At 35.0% G+C, this 22,203-nt stretch overlaps 2 protein-coding genes across 3 annotated transcripts; one reads left to right on the top strand and one right to left on the bottom strand.

Moving 5' to 3' along the window:
* The first annotated feature begins 408 nt into the window (after positions 1–408).
* Positions 409–7,208, top strand: LOC122589331 (glycerol-3-phosphate dehydrogenase [NAD(+)] 2, chloroplastic). Its single transcript, XM_043761619.1, has 9 exons — positions 409–823; positions 2,769–2,905; positions 3,031–3,136; positions 3,313–3,514; positions 4,395–4,482; positions 4,645–4,792; positions 5,491–5,640; positions 6,072–6,221; positions 6,848–7,208. Exons 1-9 carry the CDS (start codon positions 470–472, stop codon positions 6,860–6,862), a joined length of 1,350 nt encoding a protein of 449 aa, XP_043617554.1. The 5' UTR covers positions 409–469; the 3' UTR covers positions 6,863–7,208.
* Positions 7,209–9,251: 2,043 nt separating this feature from the next.
* LOC122589017 (N-terminal kinase-like protein) lies at positions 9,252–21,943 on the bottom strand. 2 transcript variants are annotated; one of them, XM_043761248.1, is made up of 21 exons: positions 21,728–21,943; positions 20,367–20,465; positions 19,602–19,753; positions 18,689–18,761; positions 17,228–17,350; positions 16,408–16,516; positions 15,872–15,951; positions 15,592–15,673; positions 15,227–15,366; positions 14,862–14,972; positions 14,626–14,742; positions 14,445–14,534; positions 13,882–13,935; positions 13,722–13,796; positions 13,529–13,604; positions 13,324–13,423; positions 13,153–13,222; positions 12,454–12,527; positions 11,546–11,658; positions 10,943–11,194; positions 9,252–9,765 (listed from the first exon to the last, which is right to left on the bottom strand). In XM_043761248.1, the coding sequence occupies exons 1-21, from the start codon at positions 21,851–21,853 to the stop codon at positions 9,485–9,487; spliced, it is 2,397 nt and encodes a 798-aa protein (XP_043617183.1). In that variant the 5' UTR covers positions 21,854–21,943; the 3' UTR covers positions 9,252–9,484. The 2 variants fall into 2 exon arrangements, with proteins under 2 accessions (XP_043617183.1, XP_043617185.1); XM_043761250.1 differs by lacking the exons at positions 18,689–18,761; positions 19,602–19,753; positions 20,367–20,465; positions 21,728–21,943 and adding an exon at positions 17,440–17,700.
* Between the last annotated feature and the right edge of the window lie 260 nt (positions 21,944–22,203).

Genomic DNA, 22,203 nt, shown 5'->3' on the forward strand with positions numbered 1-22,203 from the left:
TAATTCTCTTTTTTAACATTATTCCTGATTTTGTCACATGTCTTAATATAATAGTTATGATGATTTTTAGTCTATTGTATTAGGATGATTTATCATTTCTCAAATAAAGATTATTAACGTTTTAAGAGACTCGTATATAGTCGGTTGGTATCCAAAGAGCTTCCCAATCAATTTAAATAAAAGAATATGATTTGACATTCTAACAAATTAGCTTAAAAATCATCCTAATAGTTTTAGATGGTGACATATAGATACCACTAATTTTTTTCCTAATATAACCTCTAATTTTTTTCATATGTCCCCGTCTAAGAATTAAAAAGATTTTTAAACTATTATATTAAAATGATTAATCATTTTAATATATCATTTCACTTAAATCAAACATTTCGACCCAAAATAATCCAAAAACGTGTAATGTGTGAAGAGGGAGATAAGAACACACACTCCCTCACACACACTCTAACAAACAATGGCGTCTCTCTTCAAACCGCCATTACCAACCTCTTCTTCTTCTATCTTCACCAACAATCCATCCTCACATTCACAATCTTTTTCACCTAATTTCTTCCAACTCACACTTACACCTAAACACACAGTTCTTATCCTACACACCTCCAAACACACACTCACTCTGTGTGCCGCTGCAATCAATCCGCCGCCACCGCCGGAGAAGAATTCTCCGGACGGAAATGTATCGGTAGAAGTTTCTAGCGTCACCAGAGACCGTCGGAAAATCGTTAGAGTCGCGTGGGAGAAGCTCGTCCGGTGGTCACGTTCGTTGCGGTCCAAAGCCAAAACCGATGTTCTCGAACGCACGAATAAAGTAATTTACTTCGTTACTCGATTTGGTAGTCTTTATTGGTATATTATATATTCTGCAGAAATGAATTTGTAAAATGTAGATCACATTTACTATAAATTAGGAGATAATTAGACCTTGTACATATATCTATCGATATGTATATGTTGTGCTATTATTTGTTGTCATGTAATTTATGCATATGTATTTGTTTTGGAAATTAGGCATGATGAGACTAATATGTGTGTACAGTTTTCGCCTTAAAAGTATATAATTCGCTCTTCGGATTCATTGACTTACCTATACGGCTATACGTGTGTTTGTGTGTGTAAATAAGACTATAAGAGATATATGGATAGAATATGGTCCCAATTACAGCTGATGCTTGTCGCATCTAATGAGTATGAGCGTACTCTTGATATGGCCCATGGTTAAGTATTTGACGAAGTGTGAGTTCAGCGTAATTTTGTGCTAAGTTGATATCGATATAGATTATTCTCTGCTGAGATATTTATGCGAGACAAGAATTTCAGTACTTAACAGGCAGAGTTGAAGAAATAGGCAGAGGTGTTAATAATTATGCTTCATATGGCTTTGTTAGAGTGCTTAAGAATGTGTGTAGTAAAACCTATTGGTTATCGAGCTAGATCCATCATATAACACTAGGGTCACGGATGAACTGTATGCTTGATGGACAACTGGACAAAAAGGAGATGAGTAGATGATCAATAAATTAAATCTCGATAGAAAAGATTTTTGATGCCTTTTTTTATAAAAAAAATGGAAAGATATTGGAACCGGTGTCAATTATGTAGACGCATTGTGCCTGTTTTTTAATATAGATACACACTTCGTTGTGGTTTACTGATTCTTCTGATCTTCATTTGCTTCTAGTTCTCATATAATATTCAACTGTTCCTGCTATGGAAGGTCTTCTAATGGTCTCGTGCCAATGTTTGTGGGTACCACGATTGAAGTTAACTTTAAACTCTAATGAAGTGTTTGCTGCTATGGAAGATACCATGTGTCTCATTTTTATCATAAGAGGAAAACAGGTTGATGTGTCTTATCTATATTGGGTGCAGAAAAGATGGTCCCGTGTCACGTTTTTATTGAGCAGGGAAAAAGGGCTATGACTTATGAGTCACATTTCAATTGGTGGTGTTAAATTTTAAAATGGAGCTGAGAGATTTGCCCTCTACTAGAAGCGTCTCGTGCATTGCAGTGGATAGATCAGTTTATAATTCATCGATGAGAATATCGTCGGCTTGAAGGATCTGACAACCAAGTTCATCGATGATGGACTTGTTTGGTGGTCAGTGTTGGTAACTTTAGAAATGAGTGATAGTTAATGGGATGAATTAGCTAATATATATTAATGAGTTTCCCCTTATGGTCGAATATTGATTTTCTATCTATTAATATAAGATTCTTTGATTTAACTTGTATTCATGTTTAGGGGCAAGATAGTGATTTTGCTTTACTAAATATGTTTAAATTTAAGACCCATGTTCAAATGCTTTATGATGTAGTATAGATAGATAAGTCTTATCATATTACACTCCAAATCATAAGAATAATATTTCTATAAACCTGGGTTTACTTTGGTACTCAGTATCATCTCAAATTTGCATACCCAGGTCAATTATTACTTTAACTAACCATGATCACTTTACAAGAGAAAAGGTCTTGCTATTGGCATGAGGTTCCTATGATATAATGTATCTCGATTGATTTGGCGTGACCAAATTTTTGGACAATTTGATTTGAAGCATGAATGCATACTAATATACTTTAAAAGTGGTACTGGATGTATTGGGACATACATCCCGTATTGAGATTTTAACATTTGTAAATATGTGTCTTTTTTTCAGCACATTTCAAATAGTTGAATAAGTGATTCTGATGACAAGTTGAATTGAATAGATTTTAACATCCATATGGTATGTACTTTTTGAACATATTTTAGGTGGTAGTTCTTGGTGGTGGATCTTTTGGGACGGCTATGGCTTCCCATGTTGCAGGTAGAAAGGCACAAATGGAAGTAAATATGCTTGTACGTGATCCTCTAATTTGTCAATCTATTAACGAGAAACATTTTAATGGGTGAGATTTTTCATCTCAAGATAACTCTTTTTACCGCTTTTTGACATATTACTTGTTTTACGATGTTGATGGTCTTTATTTTGAGGATAATGTTGTTAGAAAATATGATTTATCTTGGTTTGCAGTAAATATTTTCCAGACCATAAGCTACCAGAAAATGTCATTGCAACAACGGATGCGAAAACTGCTTTGACTGGTGCAGACTTTTGCCTACATGCTGTACCAGTACAGGTATATAGTTTGTCATGGACCATCTTTCAGATTAATTGGACAAATATTTTTTGAAATTTTTAATGTCAACTTCTCATAATGGATGAGTGAGTTATTAGGTTAGAAGTTTATCGATCGTATCTGGCTGCATCAAATATGTATTAGTGGCAACTGTCTTAAGCTGATATATTTTGCAGTTTAGTTCTTCTTTCCTGGAGGGTGTTGCCGAGCATGTAGAGCCAGGGCTTCCTTTCATTTCCCTTAGTAAAGGATTAGAGTTAAATACATTGAGGATGATGTCTCAGATAATTCCACAAACTCTTAGAAATTCTCGACAGCCATTTGTTGCACTTTCCGGGCCTTCATTTGCACTAGAGTTGATGAACAAGTTACCTACGGGTGAGTTGCAAACTGTGTGCAAGGAAAAGCATTGCATTTGATTGAATTATCCTTTTTTTTTTCTTCCATTTATTTTGTTCCGTTTTCTTTCATTGCCGGCAATTCTCCATTTTTGACTGTGGGTCCTGTATGTTTTTATAATTTTATGCCCCATGTCAAGTAAATGGTGCCATAATCACATCTTTGCCTCTTAATCATGCTCAGATAAACTAAAGGTATCAGTTTCAACCAATTACTTATTAATAGGTCAGTTTTGGTCGAGTTTTATCTCAAATTGTATAAAATCTTTTAGCTAAAGGGGAACAAATGAGACATGTTGAAAGTTGACAATATTCTATATCCATGTATACATCCTCTTAAATGTTTTGGTCAGATATTTAAAATATTCTTAATAATCTCGTTTCTGTAATCATAACCAGCTGGGTTTGATCAAGTGGTTGGAGCCCTTGTCTCTGGAGACAGAGGTCAAGGGGTTCAATTCGCATGCCCAACAAGGATGGAGGTCCTTTTCTACCTTTGGAAGAACCTGGAAGCAGCCTCTCTACCTTAGGTAGGGGTAAGGTTGTCTACATCTCAACCTCCCCCATACACCGTCAAAGATGGTATTGGGACCCGAAAACCGTAGGAGACAACATTGGGGGTTACTTACTTAATCTCGTTTCTGTAATCATAATTAGCACATTATTCATAAAAGTAGGACGCGACTGATACCCCGTTCACTTTGACTCCACTTTTGATCTATTTTACTAATAAAGCCTGATTTCAACCCGAAACTTTTTGGTGACCAACCCGCCCATGTGGCCACCTCTAATACAAATGGACCAACAAAAAGGAAATGATAGATGGCTCCTAAAGTCTTGCTCTTGCTTTTGTTTTGTAGCGATGGTGGTTGCGTCAAAAGACAAAAAGTTGGCAAACTCAGTCCAACAACTCCTAGCTTCTAGAAACTTGAGAATCAGCACAACAAGGTAGATGATACTCTCTAGCATCTGAAGTTCCAGTGTTACTAACAATTTAGTCTTTTTTCTGCATTTTCTTGTCTATTAGTTCACTGAAATTTAATGTAACCTAATTGAAGGAGCCCGTATCTATTGATTGCGATCCCCAGTTTGTAACTCCTGATGGTACAGTGATGTTACAGGGGTTGAGATTGCTGGTGCACTGAAGAATGTGCTTGCGATAGCAGCAGGGATTGTGGAAGGTTTGGATCTTGGTAATAATTCCATGGCAGCCCTTGTTGCACAAGGTTGTTCTGAGATACGATGGTTATCAACAAAGGTGTGTATAGCCTTTGCGTCTTAACACATGCATGTGTTGTCCATGAAAATATACATTATGTGTGTGTGTGTGTGTATTAGTACTGTGATTTATAATTGACAGAGGTGGCATGATGAGTGTGTTACAAGTAGGTTTTAGTGCAGGTCGAGTCCGGCACCCACAGTTTTTTGTCCATATTTCTAAGTAACTAAAACGTTTGTACCATTATAGCGCCTATATCATTACCGTTATAACCCGTTAATTAGGAGGCTTTATGCATTTAAAATACATATTGGGTGACTTTCAACCCAGTTTCCTTTTATCTTAGATAGTTTTTAGATGTACGTTTTTGTCGTTTGAAGTTGTAAAATTCAGATAATTGAATTTCTAAAGCAGTTGGCATATTCAGGTTATTTATGGGCTTATGTAAAATCACAAGCATGGATATTTTTCGTTAAAGATATACATTTTGTGAAATGGGAGCTAAAGTATTTCGAATCAGGTAAAAAGAAGGGGTATATGTAGTTAATTTTATTTCACAAGCGAATTATAAGTTTTGTTGGAGCTGGTATGAAACATCAAAAACTGATATCTCGAGATAGTCAGTTTCAAAACACAACTCCAAAGACCCATTAGAGATTTGATCTAGGTTTATTTATGATTTAACCTAATATTACTGCAGTGCCTAATTAGTGGTTTACATTATGAACATAATGAAGATGGGAGCCAAGTCCACAACAATCTCCGGGTTATCAGGAACAGGGGACATAATGCTTACATGCTTTGTTAGCCTCTCGAGAAATAGAACAGTTGGCGTCCGTTTGGGATCTGGTGAAACACTTGACGATATACTCTGTTCTATGAACCAGGTTACGTTCTAACCTTGATGCAGAACCTATGTCTGGCCTAGATGTGGCAAGACAGGAGGATTGGGTAACTGGTCAAAACAGGTTCAGAATGAAACATATCAGGTGGTTGTGTGGCTTGAAATGAGTTTGGCCGGGTGGGTTTGCATGCAAATACTTCTGTTATCTATTTTTTAATTAAAAAAATGACGTTTTAGTGATGATTTCAAAAACAAATATTATCAAAAAGGCAGATGCAGGCTAAATTGATGGTTGTCCTCTTTGGAAGTAGTTTAGACTTAAGATGGTTATTAGCGTTCAAGAGACCCATTTGAGATAAAGCACAATTCAAATAAACCCATTCTTAAGTATATGGGTCGAAGTGGCCACCACTAGTCACATCAGTAAATCCTGTTGTAGGTCATGTAGTTATCTAACACTTGTTTTATTTATAGGTTGCTGAAGGAGTATCAACAGCTGGAGCTGTGATTGCATTGGCACAAAAGTACAACGTTAAGATGCCAGTTTTAACAGCAGTGGCACGAATAATAGACAATGAGCTGACCCCTCAAAAGGCTGTTTATGAGTTAATGAATCTCCCACAGGTATACATTTTGCATTTTTGCCTCTACTAGTGTGTTTGTGCGTGTGTGGGTTGGGGGTCCTCTTTTTTTTTTTTTTCCTTCATTTTATGGTGAAAAAAGGTTGGGTAACAGACTGGATTTCCCTGAAAAGCCCTAAGCCCAAAGTAATAAGAACTTCTGAGTCTAGCTTAAATCTAGAGACAGCAATTTGGCTCATTTACTTACGAATGGATTTGAATAAAAATGAATATATTTAACGGGATCAAAACATTAAGATTCGCTTAAAAGGAAAAGGGTCAAGTGGGTTGATAAGCGGGCTAAAAGTGGTCCAAAGTGTATGATTAATGCCTAAAACCTCATAAAATAGTTGATTCAAAATCTTAAAATGTTATTGAAATGATATGATTGTTGTAAAAATGTATGATAGACTAAGTAGATTTTTGGACAAATATCTAACCTGTTTTGACTTGTGCCAAAAGGTTACCCATTAGCCAACTCATTCATTTTACCCAACTTCAGGTTGGATTTGGAGTGTTACAAATGGTACTAGAGTAGTAGCCCCAAAAGATTGCATTGAGTTGGAGATTTATGTATCTGCTTGAGTATTCCAGCTTATTTGTGCTAAATAATGCCTTCTTGTTGTTTAGGTGGAAGAAGTGTAAATATCCGAAGCTGATACTCTCCTTTCATCCGGTTAGCAAATGCAGTGTTCTGTTGCTATTTTGCCATTGCTCCACCTTTGGTAAGAGCAAAGACAAGGAGATTGAACAACCACACAATTTTTAGTAATTAAGATACGGAATGGTGTATACCACAAAATATGCCAAAAAGCCATTTTATTTCTTGAAGAAATTGTACATATACATTTTTAGTTCTTTTAGATGGTACCTGAGAAAGGTACAAATGTCCAATTTATCATTTGTGGTCCATCAAATCTCAATTTTTAAACGGGTAGAAGCACCAGCATTGAGAATTTAGTTGCTTAATATTGGATGTTTTTGTATTTCAGTATTTCCAACTACTATTCACTGATGTACAATCATCCTTTTTTTAGAACGGCAAAAAGATTTTTTTATTAAAAATCACCTAGCAAGACGCTAGATGATAAGAGGTACATAATTCTAACTATACGAGTAATTACACCGACTCGAAGACAAAGCACAGAAGCAAAAATCCTTTCCTAGTAGCTAGAGAGACAAGTAGGTCGGTATATTCTTATACGATGTACAATCATCCTGTTTCTTTGTTATACCGCATTTATTGGACAAAATAATATCTGTTATGTATATTGTTAAATATTGTCGTGTATATTAAATATGATCTCGGGTTTCATATATGTAAAATGTAAACAAATCACAGGGCAAAATTGTTTGTAATGTTAGCATTGCGCTACATACAGTCTTCCACGTCATTCTTTTAAATGCATATCAACATTTTGAAGATCAACATAAATCTATATAACTTAGAACCGTTTATTTACTAGTTTTATTACATAAAAAAAAAAAAGTTCCAAGTATTTCAAGACTCGGGCACAATCATTACTAAAAATAGATAGATGTTCTATTCAAAGTTGCAGAAGTCGCTAATCGTTCTCAGGTCGGTCGACAAACGAGTTGAGAGTACTCGGTTGTATGCGATGAGTACTCGGGGGTCAAAATGACCAAGTCGGAGAGTACTCGGAGTAATCGGTCGACTCGGCACCTTAGCTTGTAGCGAGTACTCGGAGATTACTTGGATCTACTCGGTGAGTTTTACAACAGTGGTTCTATTTATTTGGAAAAATAACATTGAAAACAGAGATTAGTAAGGACTCAAATAAAGTTGACGAACATAACCTTACCAGACTGTAGTCTAACTAAACAGAGATTACTCAATGTATCTTCCAAATACATAGATAAACATTAACCCTCCCATTGCGTATTGGTACTTATCGAGTATAGAATAAATCTGCTTCTCTTTGATCCTACGAACAAAATTGTTCCATTATTACCAACAAAATAGAACAAATATGAACTCTTACGTTGAAATAATCCACTAAATAGGGGGTACATAACATAGTCATGGTCTTTTACAATGCAATAAAGTTACGTAGTGTCTTTTTTCTTTCATAAAGGGGTACTTCCATGGGTTTGCCTTAGTATCATGTTCATACTGTTGTATTGAATGATCCCGGACGGTTGCTTCCTGTTCATATAATGCATACAGCTTTGGTTGCTGGTTGGGCCGGTTCGATGGCCCTATATGAATTAGCAGTTTTTGATCCTTCTGACCCTATTCTTGATCTGATGCGGAGACAGGGTATGTTCGTTATAGGGAAAATTTCATATATAGACAAATGTGAAAACGGCTAAGGTAACAACGCAGGTCTTGATGACGCAGGCAGCACCACAACAGAGTTAGCAAACATGTATGGTCCTTCCCCAGTAGCCGATGTCAAAGCAGATTCAAGAATCATTACCTTGATGAATTGGTTTTCCCTCAAAACAGAGGCAGTATCAGGAAAAAATTCTAAAAGGGGCAAACTTAGAAAACTTATGAAAAATAAATCTAAAAGGGAGCAAAATGTTAAAAAACCTATAGAAAATTTTTAAAATTTTATGTAAAATTAAAAAATACATGACAAAATTTAAATTTGGAGGGATGAAGATAGAAAATAACCCCCGGCCTTGCAAGGGATGAGGATAGAACCCATGACCTTAACCATTTGATCCAACCTTGCTGCATATATTTAGTTCACATATCATATTATCATCATACGGGTATTTATATAGATACAATAAATTAAAAGGGTTTTGGTGTCGATTCGATTATTGTCACATTGGGCCCATTCATATTCGAGTGGCGTTGTCAAAATCTGTTTCCTTTTATTAGCTTGTAGAATTTGTTGCAAAATTTACGAGTATCCACTATGATCTTATATTGGCAATTACACCATTTCTATTGAAACATTAGTGAAAACAATAATGATCTCTTACCTAACAAAAGTGATGCCCACAAAGCAAAAAGGAAAAAACCATATCAATCTTATAATATATCTCAAGGACAATCAAATTGATTGGAAAGAATGAATATAAATTGGTATGTATATTACAAATCAAATATTTTGAGTGAAGTAAAATACAATTTGTATTAAAACAGTTGTTGATTAGGGTAAAAGACGAACTCATTTAGTTACTCTTTTAATAACCCACTTACAAAGAATTAGTAATAACACTAATATACAATACTTCGTATAAATTTCTTCTCTTTTTTTCTATTTATCAGTTCCTTTAACCAAAAACCTATCATACACCAGAGGAAGACGTCCGGTTTATCCTTTGAGCACCTAATTTTGGTGCAGCAGGTTTAGATCCTCGGGCACGACCAGCGGATAAAGGCTTGGCCCTGGTGGTTGGCGGTGGTGCTGCAATGGCGGCCCAGGGGTCGTCATTATCAACCGGGGCATTGGGTTTCACGTTTTGAGACTTTGAAGCTACTTTAGGAGGAGGGGCAGAAATGGAACCCCATAAATCATCATCTTCATTAATGGTAACGTGGGTTGACGTTTTTGATCTCATGTTTGAAACTGCAGCAGAGATGATAATCATGATAAAGCATTTGTATGTTCAGTAACTTAACTACATTAAGAACTAGAGGTGGCAATCAAAACCGTTTACTTAGGATTGGGTTAATTTTGGTTAAAATTCATCTCGTACGACTGAAACGGATAGAACATTAAGTTCTTTTAATGGGAAAAGGGCCAACATGGGTTGAACAGGTCAAAAGTAGCCCAAAATGTTTTTTTTTTCTTTTTTTAATGCATAATACCTCTTGAATCATCATTTCATTCAAACTATTTACTCCCTAATACTGCACATAAAACTTTTGTTATGATATGATGTGACTTCATATGTCAAAAATAATATCACTTCAAACTTAAATATTGGGGAAATAATTTCATAAAAAATCAATGTTACATTAAACATTATATGAATAATCCTGGTTAAAACTTTAGAGTTTAGAAGAACAAAAGATAAAAAAAATACAACTTTCCGTAATATCACATTTAGCCAGAATGACAAATAACAGAGAATAGAGGACACATAATAAGCTTTAGAAAACAGAGGGACACATAACCAAGACTAAAGGTGACAATTTTGACTCTTTACTTATGGCTGGGTCGATTCAGGGTTTATTTTTTTATTAAACATGTAAATTAACATAAATGACTAGCATAGAAATACGTGAAACAGGTGGAGAGTCGCCCAAAGTGTGTTTTAGTGCCTGAAATTTCCTTATTGAGTTTATTCAAAACAAAAATAAAAATGCATAACTTTGTAATCATCTTTGACACGCCACTTGATTTTAAAAAAACGGACAACTTGAGTTTTCCTCTCAACATAACAGGTACCAGAAAAGTGTGTTCTTAATGCTTAAAACCATCTAGATCATTTTATTCAGATAAATGATAAATATAAGCTAATATACCTTTTGTTTCTGGACAACCCAACCCATACTAATTTGACCTGTTTCCAAGACCGACCTGCTTATTTTGCCACATTTAGGTAAAGTAACAAGAAAATTTTGGTTGGCCTGCATTTCATGGGCTCTATCTCTATGTTTATATTCTTTAACCCTGAACTTTCATTATACCTGAATGCAAACCTTAAGATTGCTCATTAATTTCCATTTGCAGTCAATAGCAAAAGAATAATAGTGATTTTCTATAAATTAAGTTGTGATAAAATGCTAGTGGATGATACCCGGTGGTTTTGTCTGTGCAACGGGGCGCTTTTGAGCAGCCTGGATGCTTGCAAGAGCTGGAGATGGATTAAGGTCTTCAAGCGGCATAAAATCATCCCAGCCATCTTTATCATTCTCGTGATCTCCAGTAATACCATTCTCCAGTTCACCCCATCCATCAGTTGAGGTAGGTGACTCGGGGGCAGGTTGATCGACTATGTCAGCAGATGAACTTGCTCGGACCATGGGTGTACTATGGATATCTGGTACCACTATCATTATCCACAAAATAATCCAGTTATGAACTTCATTTAACATGGGAGAGATACATATTACGCCTCCACCTTCTCCAGTTTCTTTTAGTTAGCCTCCACCTTCTCCGGTTTCTTTTAGTTAGTAGCAAAAATTTTTGTATGACTTCTGAGCAGTTAAGAAATAACTATAATAACCTATAGCTTTGACCTTTCATGTTGTCAGAACTTAAAATCACCATTTTATATCTATATACTTAACAGTTAAGAATAACATGGTATTTGACAATGTCTAGAAAACCTATGACCACTAATCCAGGCTCCATGTAGGCAGATAAGAGGTCCATAATAATGGAAATGTAAGATGCCTACCTGTGCTGGCATTGGCAACCACAGAAATATTTGGTGCACTAGAACTTGCAGCCAAATGCGGAGTAGTATGTTCAGCAGGCTTTCCTTTGATAGATAAAGAGTTCATGGCCCATCTGCATCATAGTCCAAATGTTGAATTTCATGTTACGGATGAATTTAACACTCTTATTAGTTATTCTCTCTCTACTTGTCTTTCTTAAAAGTGTGACATGTGAGGAGGGAGGTTGAGATGATGCAATTACTGACGAAAAACATTAACTAGTCATTTAACAACTAAAATATGGATTTTGTAGACAAAAAATATTTTCAAACTACACATGCTTCATTTTTCTGAAATTAACTCTTTGCTACGGGTTTTAGAATATTACAGAAAGCTGTCATTTATAACCCTATAATATATCCTAGACATTTAGAAAAAGAAGCATCAGCTGGTAAAACAGTGAGATATAGTTTACGAAGAAATTAATTGTGAAAAAAGAGTAAAGAAAACCTCAAAAGCAAGTATCTAACTGAAGCTACTTGAGGAAAGGTGGGAAACTGGCAGGGACAAGTAACACATCTATAGTTTGATATTATTAATCAATAAGTCGAATATAATTATGTTTAAAAAATCTAACTTTCATATAATAAAAAGACGTGTGGCTTTATACATTTTCAATATGCGTGGTAACTATAAACCCGTTTGAACCACTTTTGCTTGGCTAGACGTATTACTTTTACCCATTAGAGATCAATCATAGCCATAATTGACCCCTTCATAAAGGTGAAAATAAACTTTGAATAAATCAACATTGCATGACTCATTTCTTTGTATATGCTTATGGGTGTGAAAACAATGTATCTGGTCATAGGAAAAGAATGGTAAAAGTTACGAGGCAATAAAAACATCAGGGATCAGATAGGCATACCCTAGTATACTCGCATTGCCTGAATGTGATGAAGTTTCTGAGTTTGTAAGCTCACCGGCATCTCCTGAACGTGTCTACAAACAAATTTAAAGATCCATGTTACCAACAGCTTTGCCAACACTTAAGGTTGTACACCTGCAACAACTTTTCATGTGGCATACCTATTGTATTCATAAATAGATTTTAAAACCTCTTTTAATTAGGTCATATTAATATTGTGTTCTACACGCAAAATGCAGCATCACCTAAGGTTACCTTCATAATTAATGGCCTTTCATGATGTGATAACAAACTAATGGTGTACCATATTAGGACTTGTGGTTTTCGTTTTTCTTTAACTACTTTCCACTCAAACTCATCTTAAAATATAATGCAGTTTTCATAGTCGCAAGTATCAATCACTAAAAAATGAACCGCTAAATAGCTGAAATGTTGTATTACTTATTTTTCACTCTGATCAGATGATGTTCAGCAAAATAAAAGTAACTGTATAGCAAAATACGTTTTAAGGTTTCTTGTAGAAATTATATAAGCCAAGCAAAACCTTGACCTCCCAATGCATAAAAGGACCAAGTCAATGACAATAAAAGGCTATCTTGTATACAACTGGTGTATAAGAAAAGCAGCAAAAGTGTTTGAATATTTTAAAAAAAAAAAAAGCAAAAAGTGTTCCAAAAAAGGGAAGAAAAAGATGCACACCTTGTCATGGAACTGCTTCACTATCAGCAAAAACTGTTCAACTGCTTCAAATGCCTTTGATCGAACATCGCTACAACATAATTAGATACCATTTGCCAGTTAGAACAAATATCAAAACCATGAACATAATGACAAGTAAGTTGATAACCATGAAGAATAAAGTATAGTAACCTGTCAGGATCTACAATAAGTACAACAACGTTCGGCAATATACGAACAGCAATCTCTTGGGCATCATAATAGGAACTAGTTGCACATAGAGCCATTATACCTGCCACCAACATGCAAAAAACATATGGCAATACATCAAACTTGAGGTATATAAATGTGAATTAGTGAGAATAAAACTTTTAGATTGAGATATATATAATTCTACCTGCTCCTCGTGCAGGAGGAAATGTATCCCTCAAAGCACGAACAGTGAACGCATTAATCAAAACTCTCTTACGTGTCTGCAGCATACCACCAAAAATGAACCAGTTTCAATTATTTAAACTTCTCATTTTATAGTCAGGAGATCCCATCGCCCATCTGTATTTGAAAAAGAGAATCCAAAAAACTTTACTAACCCCTTCATTAAGATAACTCGCCAAATTTCCAAGTAGTATGGTAGTATTTGTTCTGATTGCTGGTTCTTCATCCACCTATCTCGATAATGAAAATAAGTGTAAACATAGAATAGACAACCTAGAGAAACAGTGACACTTTGACAGTGGGTGGATGCATTACCTGGAGCTTTGAAAGATATTTTAAGAGTGACCCAGAAAGAGTGCGCTGAGATAACTGCACAATACATAAACAGAGCAAATAAAGCAATGAAGTACACAAACGATTGCACCAATCCCAATGTTTTCAATGGACAAAATAAAGGACTGTGTGATAGATCCATCAGATGTTTCATGAAAGTATAGGGAATTGATTAATTGCGACAACAACAAAAAAATAAAGACTATTGGTCTCTAGATTGTGGAAAAATGGTAAACTTTCGATTTTTTGAACTTTTCAAGTATCCATTCATGAGCTCAGTAGATTAATGAACTTCTGACGCTTTTAGCAACAAAATGTATTTCTTTAAGAAACGATGGCGGACATATCTATAGACTTACATATTAATGATGTAAGTATGAGTTATAAACTGTATAATATGTCTCATTTCTATTGTAATCAACATCAGATTATTATAAATAACCATGAAAACATGTCATCTTAAAGAAAGATGATCTCAAAAAAATATTACACTGCCAAACGCAGAATAAAAGAAAGAAAGCACAGACGGTGGAAGCTGAACATACCTTTGGAGCAAGAACTAGCATTGACTTAAGAGTCAATTCACGCAGAAAGGCAGATGTATCTGAAAATCCAGTGGCTATATGAGGGTAAACCTGCTCACAAGCACCAACAAACATTCTCTTAGCATGGAAGAACAAAGTTACAACAAATCAGCTTTTGCAAGTGAAAGTGTTAGATTCTTACTTGCTCATCAGCAACTTGAGCGGAAAATGATTCCCCATATTGATCTATATGCTGCAAGAGACCAACTCGAATAGCTCGATCATTGGAGGCAAAAAGTTTCACTAATGTCGGTAGGACCTACATTGGGAACAGATATCAGTAGATGTTAAAACAAGTAAACTAATTCCTAAAACATCCGTTATGTAAAACAGCTAGATCAGAGCAAAACTGTGAAACAAATAACTAAAGAGTATGACCTTTATGTTGAACTCTTCTGGTGAAAGCCAAGCACCGAATTTCAGTAAAGGAGTCAAAGCTGGTGCTCCGGCTGAACCAAACTCCAAGGCAGAAGCAAGTAAAGGAAGTAACTGCACATTCAAATATAAGTTTTGTGAATGATTCCAATTTAATATAGGTTTTTGCTATACATATCCCTTAGGGCTATAAATAACATGCATTAAAATGTTGTATATGATAATAACCGCCCCTACAAATAATTTTTAACTGCCATGTACAACACTTTCCCGTGATTTATCCATAGCCCTAGCCCCTAAGGGCTATAAATAGCAAATCGTTTAATATATATAGCCTAGCACATGAAAATGAAATATTAAAACAACACCTTCTTTAGCACAATTTCACGAGGCAGTTGCTCTGCTAGAGTTGGAAGCTTACGGAAAAATGTATCCTTCTCAACACTATCTTTTAAATTAAGTATTTCCATAAAATGGATAGTATCCACCAACTTGTTCTGAAAAAATTCTACAATAACAAGTTGAAACTGTTGTTATCAACCAAAATAGTTAAAAACAATTATTAACTTTGTAAAAAAAGTAAATGTGAAAGTTAAAAAAAAAAATCAAGAGAAATAACTATATATAACCATAAACTTAACAGGCTTTATCTCTGAAAAGTGAGCTACAATATAAGCCATATAAGCATGGAGTTTTACATAAATTCAAAACAAAAGTGTTTATAGGAGCAAACCACAGTTCTCCACAAGCTTTGACGAATTCAATCTACGAGAAGGCGTAGAATTTAAAAGGCGCTGATAATCTGGAAGTAGAGACTGCAAAAAATAAATACGAACTAACATGAATACTTTATCTGGCCATAAAAGCAGCCAAACAAACAAGGATGAGCAAGCAAGCCCTGTACAAATAACAAACTTAATGTTGAAAGAAATGTGGGAATTGCAAAGACAAAAAATTAGATCTCTGAGGGGCATCTATGAGTTACCCCTCACTGACCATAATGACATGCTGACCTTGGGTAACAATGCTGTATTCCGCAGCTCCTCCGTCTTGCTCAGTTTTAGGCCCGAAAATATCTCATAAATGAGACAGCCTGGTAAACCAACCACTATTCAATTTGGTCTAGAATATAATTTTAAAAACAATATACATACACAAGAGCACTCAACCCATGCCAAACTCATTAATAAAATATAGAACAGAAAGATAACTAAACCACTAAGAAAGTATTATTAATCAGCGGCATTGACATGCAGACTTCCACCTACGTTAGTCATTGTCAAAATATACTATGAATAAAGATCAGGATGATCCTTGTCATTGTATAGATATAAAATCTGCTACCAACTTCTAGATGCTTATTTACATTTCAGGAACTACAAGAAGGTTGGTCTGGTTGGAAATGTGCAACTTAATGCAGTTTATGACAAAAATCCCACACATGATTGCATTTACAATATGCTATATGAACAAAGAGAAACTATAAGATCGTATTGTTACTAAGTGAAAGAAATTGTCATACTTCAAAAACTGAGACATAAAAGCTTACCTAAACCCCAGGAATCAATAGCCCATGGTGGAGATTTTCTAATAGTAGCCCAGTCTGATTTTGCCAGCTCCACTGGTTTATATTGTGCACCCACAAGCCAATCATATTCCTGGACCAAAAAAAGAACTTGAGAAGTTGGCTGATAGTTTTTAGGTTTTGATAAGCATGCATTAGAAAAACTTTGAAGAAATAGCAAACTTCAGCGAAGAAAACATAATCGATACAAATACATACTTTTATATACAACTATGAAATTGAAAACATCACTAAGAAACTCGAACAGAAAATGGTTCCTCGTTACAAAAGAAAAAGCATTCCCATTGAACTAACTGACTATGTAATATATATTATAGCAGGGATGAGACCAATGTTCAGTCTTACTAATTTTACATTTCCCTAAAATTACTAGATCATGGCTCTCAGACATGTAGCCCTGCTTTGTTCCACAAGATTGTGCAAAAAAATAGAATCAGAATCAAGGTTCGGCTAGGTTATATATAGAAGTGGTCACACCTCATTGCTTCATTTATCTTATAATATGTTAAGGCATGTTACTAGACTCACTACTCGATAGGCATTTGATAAACCCCAATTGGTAGCATTATCTAATACATTCAGTATTCATGGTATTTATTTGTTCATAAGTTTAATGATTTGCCTCAATGTAACAGAGCCCACACATTATATTGGACATCTAAATTCTCACTGTGTAAAACACATGTATGACTAAACAAGTAAACATTTACCCCTTTCACATGATAAAACAAAACTTTTTTATAGGCGGAAAATTAAGAAATCCAAGTTCCAAGTAATGATGTACCAGCATTGGTCCAGCAGATGCTTCATTGTTTCCGTCAAATGCAGAAAGAACATCAAAACCATGCAACTTCCAGTCCAAAGTTTGAGTAACAACCACACTTTCCAAACAAACATTACCATGGACCTGTAAACAATCAGAGAAAGCAATCTAGACACATCAACTCTCAAGTACTTTAAAAGGCTAACATAAAAGGCTATTAACAAGCTCTCTACATTATACACACTGAATACACAGAAAACACTGCAAATGTTGAATAAACACATCCTCTCGCTCATATATCGCTTAAAACTTCTTTATTTTGGTTCATGGAATATTTTCTTTATTTCGGTTCATGGAATTGAACTTATCAACGAACTTAATGTTAAAAAAAAAGGGTAAGTTGGAGGAAACCCCTTGATTCCCAGTACCGCATTGGTACCAACATGCACAACTGCATAAGTCACACAACACATGTGAAAGTTGAACACCTCCACCCAATACCCCACACTTGAGCAAATACCTATACCTATACATATATATATATAAAAATCATGCTTGCAAGAGGGATAGAACCTGAGGCACATAAAGGACATCACATGGTGGGGCCTAGGCTTTGTCGGTGGTGGCTGGCCACTTAAGCAAACTCGAGTGGTTGCGAATTCAATGGTAATAAATGACTATATATCCATATCAACTGCCAAATTCTTATTACTCTTAATGAATATGTTGAGTTATTCTTATAACACCTATTAGGTCTAAGCAATCTAGAGTCTTTCTTTTCACCCCAAATGGCATCTGCACAGCCTATCTAACAGACTTAAATAGTGGGTTTGACAATTTCAAGTGGCACATGCGCACCACCTATCTAAAAGCCTTAGATAGTGGGTTTGAACACTCGGATGACCATTGTGTGTATGAGAGAGAGAGAGAGAGAGAGAGAGAGAGTTAACTCATCTTTGGCTCAAGTCCTTTATTTGTACCCAAGTCCATACATCATACAAATAGAATTATTTAATAAAAATGGGATATCAAAAACGGGACACGCAAATTGATCAGTAACTACTTGCCGTAACCTTGAATATCAACTCTTTGTCAAAGAATTATACAATGCTTATGCTAAACTTGTTATTTATTTTTGTATCAGTTTCGTTCACACTTATGAGTAGGAAATGCCCAGTCATAATTCTTATGTTTGTATCCCGAAATAATAGTCATCCTTATATACTAGGTTGTACTTTGACTTAAAGTGAGCCTGTCATCCATGCAACTTCTAACTACATAAAAATTAATTTTAGCAATAGCAAGATTACAGAAACAAAAGAATAAAATGTCCAGCCAGTAAAATACTTAATTAAATGTAAATACTACATATGCATATCCTAGAATTTGAAAACCCCAACCTAAACAATTAATATTGGTTAGTGAAGCATGTCATGTCACATGACAAGATATGTAATTTATAGTTCACAGAACTGTACTCACAAGTTTGCAATCGTTATTGAGGAAGCTCACAGCCTTTGCTATCCGCTGCAGGCCCCAGGCATAATACTCATCCCTGATTTCACAAAGCAGTAGTAGTAAATGATAATTGGATAACAGAACTACATAACATACAACAATAGCATAGACCACAGATGAGGATGTTTATTGTTCTCAGTTAAGCAGCGTTGGGAACATCTCTCTAGAAACGATAAACTGCATAAGAGGTGATATTCTTAAATCTTAAGAAGCAAATGCAATAGAATCTTAAAGAGAATTAAGCCAATTGATATCATGGTGAACTCATCAGATGAATGAGAGCTATCTATGGTATATAAAACTAAGAGAATTCATGGGGGGAGATATTGGCTTGTATCAATTGAACACATAAGTATAATAATATGGCAATAAGGATAGAGACATTTAAAAACAGCATAAAAAATTTAGTGTCCCAAAAATGCTCCAATTAGATCAAGTCTAAAGAAGCATATTATAAACCTTTTATCTCAAATTAGTCGAGACATGCTAAAGGAGACCCATTACAAGAAACCAACAGAAGAATAACTTAAGATATAGAGATCAAAAGATGAAATAATAAAGACAACCCTATCTTAACACATCAATTTCAGAAAAAGCCTCATACTTTTGAAAACCAATTGCCATGGTACTCAAATTTTAGATCTTAGATTTAACTGTTCAAATCAAGACCACATAGACACCAATATAATATCGGATATAAGCATAGGCACATTTGAGAACAGAATAAAGAACTTAGTGTCCGTAAATGCCCTAATAAGATCAAGTCTAAGGAAACAGATATTTCAGATTAGTAGAGACAACGTTAGAGAAGATACCATTAAGTATCAATTGACCCAATTAGAAAGGACGATAAGATCGACACAATGAGCCTATGTACCTTTTTGTACCTTGTAATCCTAATTCCTTAATTTTTTCTGCAAGGGGCATAACAGGTTCAGTGACAATATATATAGTGACCTTCGTTAATGAGCCATCATTAATTTCAGCCTCAGTACTATGAAGAAACGATAAAACGTTTGGATGCCTGACCTGAAATAAATAAGCTTTAAACTCAGTTCAAACTTCACTTACAACAAATAAATATGAAAACTAAGATACAAAAAGCACTCATTCATAAGCTTTATCTAAAACCGAGTCCATACAACCTTAGAAATTTCAGAGAAGGCGTCCGCACAGGCTATATATCCACATTTTCCACTTTACACATCCAAACCCTTTTATATAAAAGGTGCTTTTAGTATAAAAAGCTCTTTTATAGAAGGCAGTGACATGGAGCTTTTCCAAAACCAAAAGAGCTAATTAGACTTAACAGCTATTTAACTTATAAGCATAAGTTCATTCATATAATCCAGCCCAAACACCCCCTCAATCTTTCAGATTACAAATACCAAAAGAATATCACTAAACGTACTGAATATGCATAAAAGACAGATGAATTGAAACTGTTGTTGTCTAATATACATAATACATCTGAAAGCAGCATATACCTAAGTGCATATCTCATGCCTGAGAATGGCCCATGGGCCACACTATAGATATAGATGTATTATGTATTGAAAGCAACACATATCAACAAGTCTCATGTTCATATAAAGAATATTCATGAAAGTTTAATTAATTTAGCTGTTGACATATAACTCACTGTTCGAAGCCGTTTGACACCATTACGAGCAGCAGCTATACGTCCATCACCAGCATTACTTCCCGTGAGTGAAAATATTGATACAGGGGATCCATCCAGCTGAGAAACAAAATGGATGTTACACTCTATCCCATCCATCGATTAAAAGAATGCACACTATGTATACAAGAACATACTCCACAGATAAAGTATTCAGAAGCTATGTCGATACAAGTAATTGGCAGGAAAAATCATCCTGGGTAACAGATTACTAGAGCTACCCAAAGAAATATACGAATTCACATTCAGACAGAAATTTGATAGGGAGCTACCAGGCTTTAAGAAATGTTTATCCTAGGGAGGAAAACCACAATTGTGTTCTGGTTGTTAACAAATGTTAGTGCAGACTCTCTGTTGACACATACACTAAAATCAATCATGTAATTACCACACTAGCAAGAATTGTCTCAGTTTCATTTCACTAAATAATGACAGCAAAATTTATCCTAAGTTTTTGTGAACCCTTATGGAAAGCAGGTGGCATATGGCTATGGAAAAAGCAAAAGAAGAATGAACTGTAATTCCAGCATAAATGCTGACGGGTTATAGCTAACCTAATCTAACAACAAATGTCATAATTACTATTTTCTTAGAAATCATCATCATTAGATGAAAAGTAAGGCGTGTACTAAAAAGAAAGCATGGGACTATAGACCCCAAAGAATAAAGAAATAAACAAGTAAAACAGGACCCAGAGGCTCTTAAGTCGTCCCCTAATTATAAGACTAAACCAACCTTTTGCTCAACTAGATTGACATAATTTGCAAGCCCTGACAAAGCTATGTAATACATCTAGATAAAGCACAACTTAGATTCTCCACAAAGTTCATGAAACAACGCTGAAGCATAACGATTCATCATAACCGTAAATAAAATACTAAACCGCATTCTCTCAATCCTACATTCCTACTTAAACTATCATTTTCCTAGACCTATCTACCGTCACGATCGCATTTCCAAATATTTTTCATAACATAATCCAATAGATAAAAACTAAAAAGGATGTGCGACGATAATTCACTACAATAATTTTGCTCAATCAATCTACTAACCAAATCTCACAGCAATATAAAATCCGGTTGCGATATTTCATCGCAGAATTAATAATAAATCACACTGAAGTGCAAGTGATCCGTAATATAATACTGTATAACCAGATATATACATATATATTTGCTAACAAAATCGAAAAACAATGCGAAATTCAGTTCATAGATTTTGATCACAGCATTATATATGTATGTATAGATTAAAGTGATATACTAGCATACGACAAGTATGTATAGAATTGTATATATATATATGTGATGATGTATGTGTACCTTAGAAGTGCCGCGAGAGTGAGTCCAAGAGGCCCAGGCGGAAGAGTAAGGTTCTCCGATATTGTAAGGCAGATCTTTAACGCCGGCCACGGATCCGGCGACGACGTCTTTCAGGAATTTGAACATTCTCTCTACTAAAAAATTTCAGTTTTATGTTTTATTTTATCTCTCTAGAATATAGCGATCGGGGCGATCTGACTACTGTTTTCAGAAGAGATCCGGGTGATGGGGGGCAGATAATAGATTGTAAGGCTTTTTTTTTTCTTCTTAAATATTTTAACTGCAGGAAAATAAATAAATAAAGAAAAAATATTATCCTTACATTATATAAATCTCACTTCAAAATTTGTTGGTTATTTCTTATATGGCATGCTTAAAAATAAAAAAAAGCTCAAAAATCATTACAATATTGCTCCTTGGAAGGTCTACGGATTAGTTATTTTTATAAGAAGTTCAAATTTTCGAAAACGGATTAG

Source organism: Erigeron canadensis, chromosome 2 (genome assembly GCF_010389155.1).
Source record: "Erigeron canadensis isolate Cc75 chromosome 2, C_canadensis_v1, whole genome shotgun sequence".
NCBI lineage: Eukaryota > Viridiplantae > Streptophyta > Magnoliopsida > Asterales > Asteraceae > Erigeron > Erigeron canadensis.